This window comes from Podarcis vaucheri, assembly GCF_965113315.1.
Source record: "Podarcis vaucheri genome assembly, chromosome: 11".
In the NCBI taxonomy this organism is placed as follows: domain Eukaryota; kingdom Metazoa; phylum Chordata; class Lepidosauria; order Squamata; family Lacertidae; genus Podarcis; species Podarcis vaucheri.
This window is the reverse complement of record NC_138749.1, coordinates 23,448,805-23,461,004: the sequence shown is the minus strand read 5'-3', so window position 1 is coordinate 23,461,004 and position 12,200 is coordinate 23,448,805. Positions and strand designations below refer to the sequence as shown.

At 45.4% G+C, this 12,200-nt stretch overlaps 1 protein-coding gene across 1 annotated transcript; it reads left to right on the top strand.

The window, feature by feature from the left end:
* The first annotated feature begins 569 nt into the window (after positions 1-569).
* On the top strand, positions 570-9,600 carry MCIDAS (multiciliate differentiation and DNA synthesis associated cell cycle protein). The gene is made up of 7 exons (XM_082191320.1): positions 570-811; positions 1,358-1,433; positions 2,423-2,511; positions 4,289-4,361; positions 5,790-6,007; positions 7,057-7,167; positions 7,557-9,600. Exons 1-7 carry the CDS (start codon positions 704-706, stop codon positions 7,980-7,982), a joined length of 1,101 nt encoding a protein of 366 aa, XP_082047446.1. The 5' UTR covers positions 570-703; the 3' UTR covers positions 7,983-9,600.
* The last annotated feature ends 2,600 nt before the right edge of the window (positions 9,601-12,200 follow it).

Here is a 12,200-nt window from a genome sequence, read left to right as displayed (position 1 = left end):
AATCTGCCATGTGCAGGATCCAGCAGCCACCTCCTAGGGGCCCAGGTCCCTTCAGCTCTCCAATAAAATATTTGAGGGAGCTGGGCCTCTCCAAAGTTGATGGCCATTGCCATTCAAATTGTGTGTGTGTGTGTGTGTGTGCACGCACACCATGTCATGTGATCAGTTATGTGGGACGGAGCTTACCTGGGCTCCCCAATATTTTATCCCAGTTGGCACCCCTGACCAGCAGGCTGTTCTTGTGAAAACGGGTGGTGGTGGAGGGGGGAACAGGTGTTTTACAAATGTTCAGAGGCACCCTCCAATCTCTAGGGGTGAGAGAACCAGGGCAGACTGAGCCCTGGGGACAAGTGAATTCCCAATAGTCTCGCCTCCCGTCCCTGGAGAATTCACCCGAAGCAGCTCCCCGCTCGTCGGTTGGCCGCGGCGCCAATGCCTGGCGAAAGGGCGCACTTTGGCGCGTGGGCTCCGCGCGGCGGCCTCGGCGGCGGCTGGGTCTAATCCCAGAGGGGAGAGGAGGGGAGAGGGCTGGGCTGGGCTCCCTTGTTGCCAGGCTGGAGCGTGCCAAGGCGAAGGCGCCACCTCTGGCGCTCAATCGGCCGCCGGCCCGCCTCCCCTCGGCTCTCTCCTCCCCAGAGAGGCGGCCAGGCTCCCCTCGAAGGGCGGCTCAGATCGAGCCCAGCCAGCCGGCCGAGCAAGTGCCATGCAAAGCCGCGGCGGCAGGCAGGCCTGCGGCAGCCTGTGCCCCAACAGGGTGCAGGATCTGGCCGAGCGGCTGGGCAAAAAGCCGGGCAGTAAAGCAGAGAGAAAGGTGCGTTGCTGGAAGGAGAAGGCGAGGCTGCGAAGCCGGGGAAACCTGTCTCCCTGCCTGCAGCAGCCGTTCTGCGGCGGGAGACAGCGTCGCCCAGCGGTTAGAGCAAGCGCATTTCCCCAGCCCCCGGCCAGGAAAAAAGGCCATTCCAATATGCAACCATCGCTAGAAGATGGGGACTAATAGCCGGGAAAGGAGTGTCTCTGAGCACGTGCAGAGCTCTCTGCATGCAGAACAACCAGTTGCCATCTGAAGTTAGGTGAAGGTGTTTCTACTGCAAAGGGCACAATTTTCAGGGAAAACTAAGCCCCGGCACCTTTTGTTTTAGATGCCCTGTCCACATAAGGTTGCCCTTACAACGCACTCCTAAGTACCGGTACTTTTACCCAGTACGTAGTAAGGATTCAAAGGGTTATTCCGACCTAGCCCTCTGCATGTTTACTCGGAAGTAAGTCCCCAGTGGCGCTTCACTTTCTCTAAAGTAAATGTGCCCAGAAGAGAAACCTTGAAACCTTAATGCTGTTGTTTGTGATTGTTTGCCGGCAGGTGCCACGGAATAGCAACCTCAGATGCAATCCAATAGCCATTTATAACGACCCACCTCCGGATTCTGTAGATCTAGGTGAGTGCGTTTTTTTTTAAAAAAAAAGTCCATTTAACTACCCTCTTTCGTATCGCAGTTCGTGGTGTAATGCAGGGGAAACGCAAGAGAACACTGCTCGGAACTTGCCTCTCTTCCAGCAGGGAAAATGCTGGGGCATCATAATAATTAATGTGTGTGGGGGGGGGACCTTGTTCTGACACATGAATGAGGTGATAATAAGCATTTAATAATTGTGTCAGATTAGCAGAGGAAGTCAAGAGACGGGGGAAATAATCAGGCAGAGGCTGCCTACTTCTTTCCTTTTCTTTGATGGCGTATCGGCTTAATGCTAGTCAGTAACTCTTCTGTGCAAGGTTGTTTGCATTTTGAATTAAAAGCTAAAGATTTGTGTTTCAGCTGACTGTGGGTGGTATTTCACCTGGTTTCCCACAAAGTAGACTCACTGAAATGAATGGACATGACCCATTAATCCCAACAGTTCTTCTCGGAGTAAAAGTTAGTTGACTACCACCTATTCGCTCGGAAGTAAGCATCCAGGGTTCAATGGAAACTACCTGTCGGCTTGCGGTGACTATGATCCTAATGGATTAAACAGTATGCTTTGTACCTATTGTATGTGCGTGCGTACAGAGACAGAGCTGTCTGCTTTTTTGAACTTTCTTGGGGGCGTGGCTAGCGGAGCCGCCCTAATGACCTCCTGCACTTTAGTTTTTACAGCTACCGCAGGTGCCTTGCTTGAGAGGAGACCACTACTAAGGTTACTCCTTTAGCAATTTGTATTTCATAGAATCGTAGAACTGGAAGGGACCGCCAAAGGTCATCTAGTCCCAGGAATCGACACAACCAGAGGACTGGTTAATCTGGAATGAAATATTTCACACACACACACAGGATTTGCGTTTCTATACTGACAAATCTAACATGATTTTCTTGCATTTTTTAAAAAAACTTCCCAGTCTCCTACCCTTTTAAATAAACACTGATCTGCTCCCCCCCCCCTTTTTTAGCGTTGTCGACCATCGATTGGCAAGACTTAGCCGACTGCACGGGCGTCTTTCAGCAGGAAGTTTCTAGAGGCGCTGCAACGACCCAGCAGGTAGTTGACAACCGTCGCCCCCTCATCCTCTTTGGTCTTTATTGACACGCTTCCCAGACCTGGGCCCGAAGCAGACGTGATGCTGTTCACCCCATTATGCGTGATGACACCTCCCCTTTTAAAGTCGAGGTTGATCCGGATCGGGGCTATGATGGGGGAAAAAACTAGCAGCGCTGCCTCAAGACACTTTGCAAGGAGAAAATGCTCCCAGGCCCAATTCCACATGAAGAAGCCAACCGGTCTGGCAGTGGCATCATCTCTGATAGCATCCTCTATCCCACATGGTGGCAGCAGGCCAGCCTGTGTAGCACTACCCCCTGACCCGCCCCAGGCAGCGTGTGCCACCCTAAGGGTGCCCCTTCACAACAGTAGGGCACCAAACTTTCATGGTTCACATGACCAAAGGCGAACCTCCCTAGATTGCGCCTAAAGGGATTTATTAGGGCGCAAGTACCTCCCTTCCTGTATGGTTCATGGATGAAAGCACACTAGAATTAGGATCTTTTTTAAAAAGGAGAGAGAAGCGGGAAACCTCAATTAACGGAAATGGCGCTGTTTATAGTGGGTCCGGGGTATAGTTGAGGCGCATTCAAATAACATGACTTGCCTCAAAGAATCCTGCGAACTGACATTTTCCCTTCACAGAGCTACAGTTCCCTGTCAAACTACAGTTCCCAGGATTCTTTGGGATGGGGGACCAATGTGCGTTGAATGTGCTTTAAGTGTATCGTGTGGATCCGCAGTGCAGCTGCTCCCCTTGTTTTCCAGTGCTTTGCAATAAATACCGGTTGCAGCACAAGACCAGTCCGAGACATAAGCGCTGCCTTTCTTTGCAATGATGCTGCTACCTTTGGCAAGGGACACGGACGAAGTCACTCCCGCTCCGCATCATTTTTTTTTGTTTGTTTTTTGTGATAGGCTAGGAAGTACCGTCCCTTGAGCACAGTTCTTTCCTTCTGAATAAAAGCGAGCATGATTGCGCGGTTGGGCAGTTTTATCTGGGAAGAAATCTGAGCCCCCCCCCAAAGAAAATAGCCACCAGACTATGTAATGTTTCAAAGCACTTTGGATGCAGCCCACAAAAACAGCAGAAGCTAGCTCATCTCTTTCAATGAATGAATCTGTATTTGCATCAGCCACCAGCCATAGCAATAAAACAAAATGCAGTATGTAGAGGATAAAGGTAAAAAGTTAAACTTTTGAAGATCGCAACCCAGAAACCGGTTAAATCTGCTTAAGGACCTTTTGCAAACCCAAATTGACTGTCGGTTTAAGCGGTTGATGGGTTCTTATACTGCTAGGAATCTCCTCCTCTTTGAACCTACGCAAGGGGCGTGGCTAGTACGTCCCAGCTGAAAAACTATACAGTTCAGGGTTAATTTTCGCCCGGGACTAGCGGAATGCCCCGCTCAAATGAATCTGATTGGCTGGTGAGGCTAGCCAATGAGAGTGCGCTAAGAGACGTAAAGGGAAGCCCCGGTGGCGAAGCGTGTGGTTGGCTTTTCCAGCTTGTTTCTTACCCTGAACATTTTGGCAGGGATTGCTGCTCTCACATCTCCTCCTTAGGCGCCGCTGCGTAGATAGCGCCTCTTGCTTTCTCCTTTTGCCATGGCAGTGCAAGCTTGCCGGCTCCACTGTTCAGCATGGCCAGTGGATTTTCAGGTGCGTTTTTTAAGTGCGTACACTGAAACTTGCCAAAGAATGAGCAACGAGCAGGAACTGAGAATCGAGAAGGGTTTTTTCCCCCTAACTGCCTCGTTCCTTTTGTATATTTCAGAGCCCGTGCTTGCAACCCGAGCCAGAGTTTGATTTCCAGGAGTTTCGCGATGCCGTGGATAACTTCATATCGGGCAAGTATACCGAGTCCAGTTTAAAACTGCGCCTGTCAAAGAGGAAAGGGCAGTCTTAGGACGAACGCTTAGTGTGAGGACACCTGGATTAAAAACCGGTTAAAACTTTTGGGTTTCTGCATCCTGCACGGGTCTATTCAGAAGTAAACAGTGTATTTATTGGGTTTTTTTGTCTTTTAAAAACACTTTTACCCAGTTAATCTGGGAATCCTTCTTTATTGATAAATATCTTTAAATCAGCTAAGGACTATAATCCTATTTAGTTCACAAAATACTTTTGCTCATTGATTAGGCTAAGACTTAAACTAGGCATGATGAGAGATCTGTGATTGGATATGTTTTGCCCTCTAATGAAATAGCAAATTTAGGACACAGGAGAAAACTTAATTAGGAAAATGGTGAGAGAGGGAAGAGACTAAACTTCACTTTCTCAGTACCATGTTTCCAGTCAGATCTCACATAACCTTTCGCCTATTGGAAATTCAAAACAAATTAGCTGGAGATCAGATCTCTCAATGCCACAGCTAGTTTGATCCTCAATGTGGATTTGTGTTTAAAGCTTTTAAACCCCTAGGCTGTAAACCTATACATCTCCACCTTGAAGGAAACAAAGCTGAACACAATGGAACTTATTTCTCCCCCTGGCGTACCACCCATTATTCCACCATGCAGCACAAAACCTCAAGATAAAAACCTGGCGAACCAAAGGCTTATATCGCCTAATAGACTTTTATAAAAATAACAAACCCTTGTCAACACAAGAAATACAAGACAAACAATGGAACTTATTTCTAAGTAAATACGTGTCAAATTTCTGTTAGACAGCATTTTTAGGTATTTATTTAGAAAAGCATTTCTATACCATCTTATCATAAAATATAAGGGTGGTATGTGGTGTTAAAACATAAAACACAATAAAAATTAAAATGCAGACGATAATTAAGGTGACTGACTAATGAGATTTGCTTTAAAGCACAGGCGGGCAATCTTCAGCCTCCAATGAAAAAGGCTGCTCTTGCTTATTTCAAAAGGTTCAACTACGATAGATGAGATGTTGGATAGCCATAATCAGAATCTGCCATGATTTGTATCAAAGTTAAAAGCAGCTGCAGGGAGTATGGAGACTGGTTTGGAACTGCAGCTTGTTCCCTGTCAAACCCCACCAAAGCTGCTATTTACTGTGGGAGGGAAGGACAGGTTAAGGGAAATAATTAAAGCCCTCAGCCCAGCACACCACTCTTCCATGCAAGGGTCCTAATTAGTCTTTCAAAAAGCAAAGCAGATCTTAAACTACTTCATGTTTTGTTTGCTGTTCATCTGAACTTCAAAGTCACAATTCATTGTGCCAAAAGCACCTTGTGTTTGACCTGTGCATGTCAAATAAGGAGTCAATCAGCTGCATCACTTGTTTCTTATTGGTCTCCCTAGATCCATCCTCTCTGATGCCACCTCTGCTGGACTGCGCTGATTTCCCTTTCCCTGTGGATGATGGAAGATCCTTCAGCCCTTGCTTTCGTCAGCCTGCAGAGGACGATTCTGCCTCTCAGATGAATGCAGAAAACATCTCTTCCACTGAGCAGTACTGGAAAGACTTAGCAAATCAGAACCAGAAAGCTCTAGGGGATGCACTTGTGGAAAACAACCAGGTATAAAAATAAAATGAATATGGGGAAAGAAAGTTACTCTGAAGCCAGCCTGGCTGGTTTCTTTGCAGGAAGCCACTTAGGACAATGACATGGATTTAAGTTGGAACAGCACACTGAGATGAAACATACTTAAATGAAAGCAAGTTGCATTGGTTTCAGTGACACTTGTGTCTAAAGAAAAACCTGAATATGAATAGCTTAGTAAATGACTTGCAGACTGAGATGTCCATTTGCAATTCTTAAATTATTTTGGATTGGCCCTACCGCAGTGTTGCAAACTTACTTACGCTAGTAAATTTCATTTTACTCAATGGAGCATCCTTTTGAGTAAAACACACAGAGTTGTGGAATTTGTTCACAGAAGGATCCAGGGTTTCCTTTAGCTTTCAATAAAATGTAAACAAATCCACCATCCATTATACCAAATGGAAGCAATGGTTGCTTTAATCACAGCTGTTCCCGGTAAAGTGGACTTCACATCACAGATTCAAATTCTATTGAACCCGGTAAGGTGTAAATTATGCATTCAAGGAGGCCAGTAGGAAAATGATTTTTCTGTTCACTTTGGCTGGGTTTTCCCCTCTGTAAAATTGCATTTTGCAGGACTTGCTAAGATTGTTGGAAATTATCACCTAAACGTTCTACAGTTGTGGCTTTTGAGATGTACTTGCAAAGTTAAATGAGTGGGGTGCTGTATAAGAATGAGAGGAGCATATTGACAAAAAATATACATTTAAACTTTCCTCTAAAGCAGTTCAGATCGGAATACAGCCCACTAGCCTTTAACAGTGGCCCACCAGAGGCCTGATCAAGAAACCTTTTGACATCTGCTTGCCAGTACACAAACATTCCCCAGCAGCATTCCCTAACCTGGTGCCCTCTAGATGTTTTGGACTGCAATCCCCATTAGCCCCAGCCAGCATGGCTAATGATCAGGGATGGTGGGAGTTGTAATCCAACTTCTGGAGGGCACCCGATTGGGAGAAGGCAGATCACTCTTTGTACTCCAGTGACTTTCAGAACTTCATCTCCTATTCCTCTCCCAACAGCTCCAAGTGACATTGACCCAAAAGCAGGAGGAAATTGCCTCCCTGAAGGAAAGAAATATCCAACTGAAGGAACTGGCCAGCCAAGCGAAGCAGCTTGCCTCCGTGCTGGATGTAAGTACTGGAATGTCTTTCTCAATTTGGCATCTTTTTTGGCAGTTGTCCCTGCTGATCTGGATGTCCTGCTGATGTTGCATGGGGAGAATGGAACCTCTGTCTCTCCACTTGCCCAAGGGCACATTCATCTCCCCACAGGGTACCAAATAAGGTTCAGGAGCTGAACCCTGGTCATTCTATGGTGCTGTAAATCCCAGTGGGTAACTATGTTAGATCCACAATCCTATATCCTTCAGGAGTATGAGGGTTTTCAGCAGTTTATTCTGTAGGGGGTGCTGTTGGTTTAAAAAACATTAGACTTGTTGATTTCCAACTCCCCCTTCCAGGTTGGCATACACTCATGCACTGAATGATTTAGAGTGCTTGATATCTTTGTTTCTTGGCAGAAGCTGATGATCCCACAGTGCAAAGACAGCGCCGACCTCTCCCTTGCCAATGGCCCCAACAAGAGGAGCCTCAAGCAGGTGACCATCGCTGAGCAAGAGGAGGAGGAGATGGAAGTGAACGAAATTTTGCGGGAAATATCAGACAGATGCAATGCAGCCTTGCAGTCCGCTGATGACAAGAGAAGCCCAAAGCGCCCTCGGGGAGAGAACGAAACAATCCACATGTATGGTGCTTTCCAGGGCTTGCAGACATGCAGCAGCCACAGTTCCCTGGACCTCCGTGGCAGTGAACTTGAGGAAGGGGTGTCCTTCACGACAGCCATCAATGAGCATTGTAACATTAGGACGCTGGCCTTCCCCCAAGGGAATGCGTTTCTGGTCAGGACAGCCACTGGGGGTCACAAATTTAGATGGGTTCCCAGGTGATGAAAGAAGGATGCAATCAGCCGCCTACACTTGCCTCTCTTTCCAGTGACTTCCTGCCAAAGAACTGCTCATCTTCCTGCGTAGTGCTGCTTCCACCAAGGCATTTCAGGCGGGGTCTACTGCTGACAGCTGACTGATGTCAACCAGCGTTGCTAATATTTAGCTGGAAGCCCAGACATCTGTTTAAAATAGACAAACACAGAGCACTCTCTCTACACACACCCCCACACCCCCCCCCCACCTTTTAAGTAAGCTGATGCCAAACTTCTTGTTACTAATCACATTTTCTGTTTTGGATTCCTGGCCCATGATTGCACTCCAGAGAGCCAGTGTGGTGGTGTGGTTAAGAGCAGTAGACTCGTAATCTGGAGAACCGGGTTCGCGTCCTCGTTCTTCCATTTGCAGCTTCTGGGTGACCTTGGGCCAGTCACACTTCTCTGAAGTCTCTCAGCCTCACTCACCTCACAGAGTGTTTGTTGTGGGGGAGGAAGGGAAAGGAGGTTGTTAGCCGCTTTGAGATGCCTTAGGGTACTGATAAAGCGGGATATCAAATCCAAACTCCTCCTCTTCTCCATAATTGGAAGCCATGTCCTGTAGACTTCTGTAACATATTCACTAATCCTTGCTTGATGACAGATGGGCCATCCAACCTCAGCGTAAAAACTTCCAGTTAAAGAGAGTCCACCACCTTCCAAGGGAGCCCATTCCACTGTCTTGCTGTCAGAAAGTTCTTCTAAAGCTTAGCTGGAATCTCCTTTCTTGTAACTTGAATCCATTGGCTCCAGAGGGTAGGACCTGGCGAGAGGTGACTGTTTGATGAGAACTTGGAACGGACTCCCTTGGAAGGTGCTGAACTCTTTTTTATTGGAAGGCCATCTGTCATGGATGCTTCAGCTGAGATTCCTGCATTGCAGGGGGTTGGGCTAGATGACCCTCAGGGCCCCTTCCAACTCTACAATTCTGTGATGACATTTTGATGAGAATTCTCTCCCCGCTGCCGCCTGACCATCTACTTGTTGGAAATCGATGGTTTAACAGGCGCTACCTTGTTTCCTTTTCAGTGTCCCAAAGCTACTTAGGAAGACTTAACGATTTTCACTGTCTTTGCCTAAACTACATTTCTAAGCAAGAGAGAAAATAGTTGATTTAATGTAAAAAGATCTTCCTCTATTTTCAATGTTCAGGTGTGAGTGCCCTTACTTAAATAGTCAAAACAATACCATCCATGCACAAGATGGAGATATCGGCAGGCTCTAGAGAACCCCAATGTCTGTAGAATGAAAAATGAAAATCATCCTATGCATGTTTAATCTACTCAGAAATGAGCCCCACTGAGCTCTATGGGACTTGCTTGTAGGAGTGTGTGTGTGTGTGTGTGTGTGTGTGTGTGTGTGTGTGTGTTTGGCAGGGTGGTGGTGGTTATAGCTTCAAGGTAAGCAACCATGCTGCAGTGGTTGTAGAAACCGGAAGAGAGCTAGGGTCCTTCCTCTTCCTAGGGTCCTTTCCCTCAGACGCCTACTGTGCCACAAATGGCTTGCTTTGGTGTGTATATATAGGCATGTAAGCAGAGATATTCCCCCCCCCCCGATGGTAAACTAGCCACATTGATAGACTTATTTGCAAGGCTGCTTGATGCCTAGCTCTGCTAGATGCTGCTTATAATGCACTCTGTATGTCTGTGTGTGTGTGTATATATATATATATATATATATATATATATATATTGCTTTCGTAGATTTTCACGGGTACAGGAATGCAGGTTTTGGTGTCTTCGGGTGTCTTCCCGTGTAAGAGTCGGGGTGTCTGTGCGACGTTTCGACGAGGTCTCACTCGTCATCTTCAGGCTGGTGCTTTCGGCTTCTTGTTACTGGAACAGTATATATATATATATACACAATTTCCTTCTAAGTTAACACCACAACCAGAAGCATTGAAGTACACGACCCCGTCCTCCATTTTCTTCAAAAGGTCCCTTGAGTAGACCCAGCAGCCTATCTAAATTGGGGGGTAGGGTTTGAAGAAGCCAATTTCTGATTTAGAAAGGGTGAGACTGCAGTGCTGCTATTGCTTTGAGGTATGCAGGTAGAGGGTTGGGTGTCCTCAGGGAAGTCTATGAAGGATCACCATACAAGAAGTTCTCTGGTGACTAGCAAAATTTGAAGGTTTTAATGGAGAAAACAGAGGAGGGATCTTTTTCAGTCTTGGTTACTAATACAGTCCATTGAGACTTCTAAACAGTCATGATAAGTTCTGTGGATCCAGACTATATACTTATTATTATTACCGTTGTTATTGGAACAAATGCTCCTGGTTTAAGTGGCATCTGTATAAAATTTTGCTACCCACATTCTTTCAAACTTACCATTGAAAAATACTAAATCCAGGCATACCTTTTTGTGTGGAGCTAAGTTGTTTGAATATAATTTTTATAATACCCAAAAGTTTACAAAACCAGGCTTTGTACACTGATATCTGTATAGTCTGCATTCCCACCCCCACCTAGAATTCCAGTGATGCTTTTGTGTCCATTATGGCTTTTGATTTCATTGTTTTTATTTCTGTGCAAGTGCTGGTGCTCATCTGAGCGAAAAGTGTAACTAGCCTGGTGACCCACTGCCTCTATACTTTCTCAGCTTGATTTGAACCAGGAATGATAAATATTTCTGAGTGGTATTCAGCTAAGTTTTATTCAGAGCAGACCTATTGAGATTAATGCACCTAATTTAGGCCTCATCTGCTCTAAACATGTATAGCAGTATCATACCCCTTTAAATAGTCATGGCTTCCCACAAAGAATCATGGGAAGGGTAGGTTGTTTTCCATTTCTATTTTAATAAAAGGTTTTTATTTTCAACAAAATATAAACAGAACATTAAGTTCCCCCAGCTCCACCCCCGGAACAGAAGATTAGGGTGTCAGATCTTGCCATAAATCTGTGTGCACAAGTCGGTGGGTGCCAGTCTTCCGAGTGTTCATTCAAATATTTTATAAACAGGTACCATATATCAGTAAAGTTGTCCGCATTGGATTTGTTGTTCAGGACATGTAACCTTTTTGTCAGTTTTTCAGATAAGGCAATAGTCCACACATTCTGTCACATATCGTGTGATATGCAGGTGCCCAAGTCCTTTCTATAAGAAGTTGTGCCGCCACCAGGAGAAAAGAGATGAGTTCCTTATAAAGTAAATTGAGCTGATCTTCTTTAAATAGTGTTAATAAACCCAAGCTTGGATAACGTTGTACAACTCTACGATTCTAGGCTGATTTGTAATGTTGCTCATTTCTATGTGACCACCACAAACCAACTGCCTTATATCCTCTTCCACATGTTGGTGAAGTTGTTTTGTCTGTGCAACCGAATCTTAAAGGTCTTAAATACCCTCTATAAACCATGTAAAATCTCCGCTTTACATGGTTATTTTTATTACTGAAAACACTGCTGCAACACTCATATAGCTGTGCCCTAGTATGAAATGGCTCCCACTCAGTTCACTTTGCTTAAATAAGTTGGGGCTATTTTCTTCGCTCGCACTCTTTCCCATGGTGTCATATTGGTCCTGCTTTTGCAGTTAGACTATACGGCTTGTGTTTGCTTCCAAGTCTAATCTATGGAGAAATAGCCAAAGTGGGAATATACAAACACAAACATGACCATTAGCTTGTATTAGGTATTGCCTTTAATGCTTTGTAGGAGGCTTGAGTGCAGCATTCTTCATAATGTTCTGTTACCCTTTGTTGGATTTGGCTCTTTTCCTTAAGCTGATCACAAGTCACTGGCATCTCACCGACTTTTATTTCACTATTTTCTCAGAAGTCTTTTTTTAAAATGAAGAAGCAGGGCACGTTCGGCCAACCTCGAAGAAAAGCCTCAAACCATTTTGAGGTGACTTCATAACGTTAAAAGCAAGATCTCCCTTCATTTGTTCCACACATCAATTTAAACTTGGTCATGTGCCGCTGTTTACATTTTCAGTACGTTTTTAGCAGGTAGCTGAAGGCAGGGAGGTCAAGAAGTGTAGCAGTTTTCTGCAATGCTGTAGTAGGCGTACCAAAAACAGCCATCAGCTGTCCCTCCTTGCACCAGACACCTGTTCAAACTCTTGTCAGCTAATGCCGACTTATTTGCAATATTTACTTCACACTCTCTTAAACAAAATCTTGGGGGGAAATCAGAAACTGTAATTTCCCTCAAGTTTATTCACACAGCTGGATCCATTT

Coding starts and splice junctions, on each gene's coding strand:
- MCIDAS (XM_082191320.1), top strand. CDS start 704: ATGCAAAGCCGCGGCGGCAGGCAGGCCTGCGGCAGCCTGTGCCCCAAC. Junction 1,434..2,422: donor TCCGGATTCTGTAGATCTAG/GTGAGTGCGTTT, acceptor CCCCTTTTTTAG/CGTTGTCGACCATCGATTGG. Junction 7,168..7,556: donor AGCTTGCCTCCGTGCTGGAT/GTAAGTACTGGA, acceptor GTTTCTTGGCAG/AAGCTGATGATCCCACAGTG.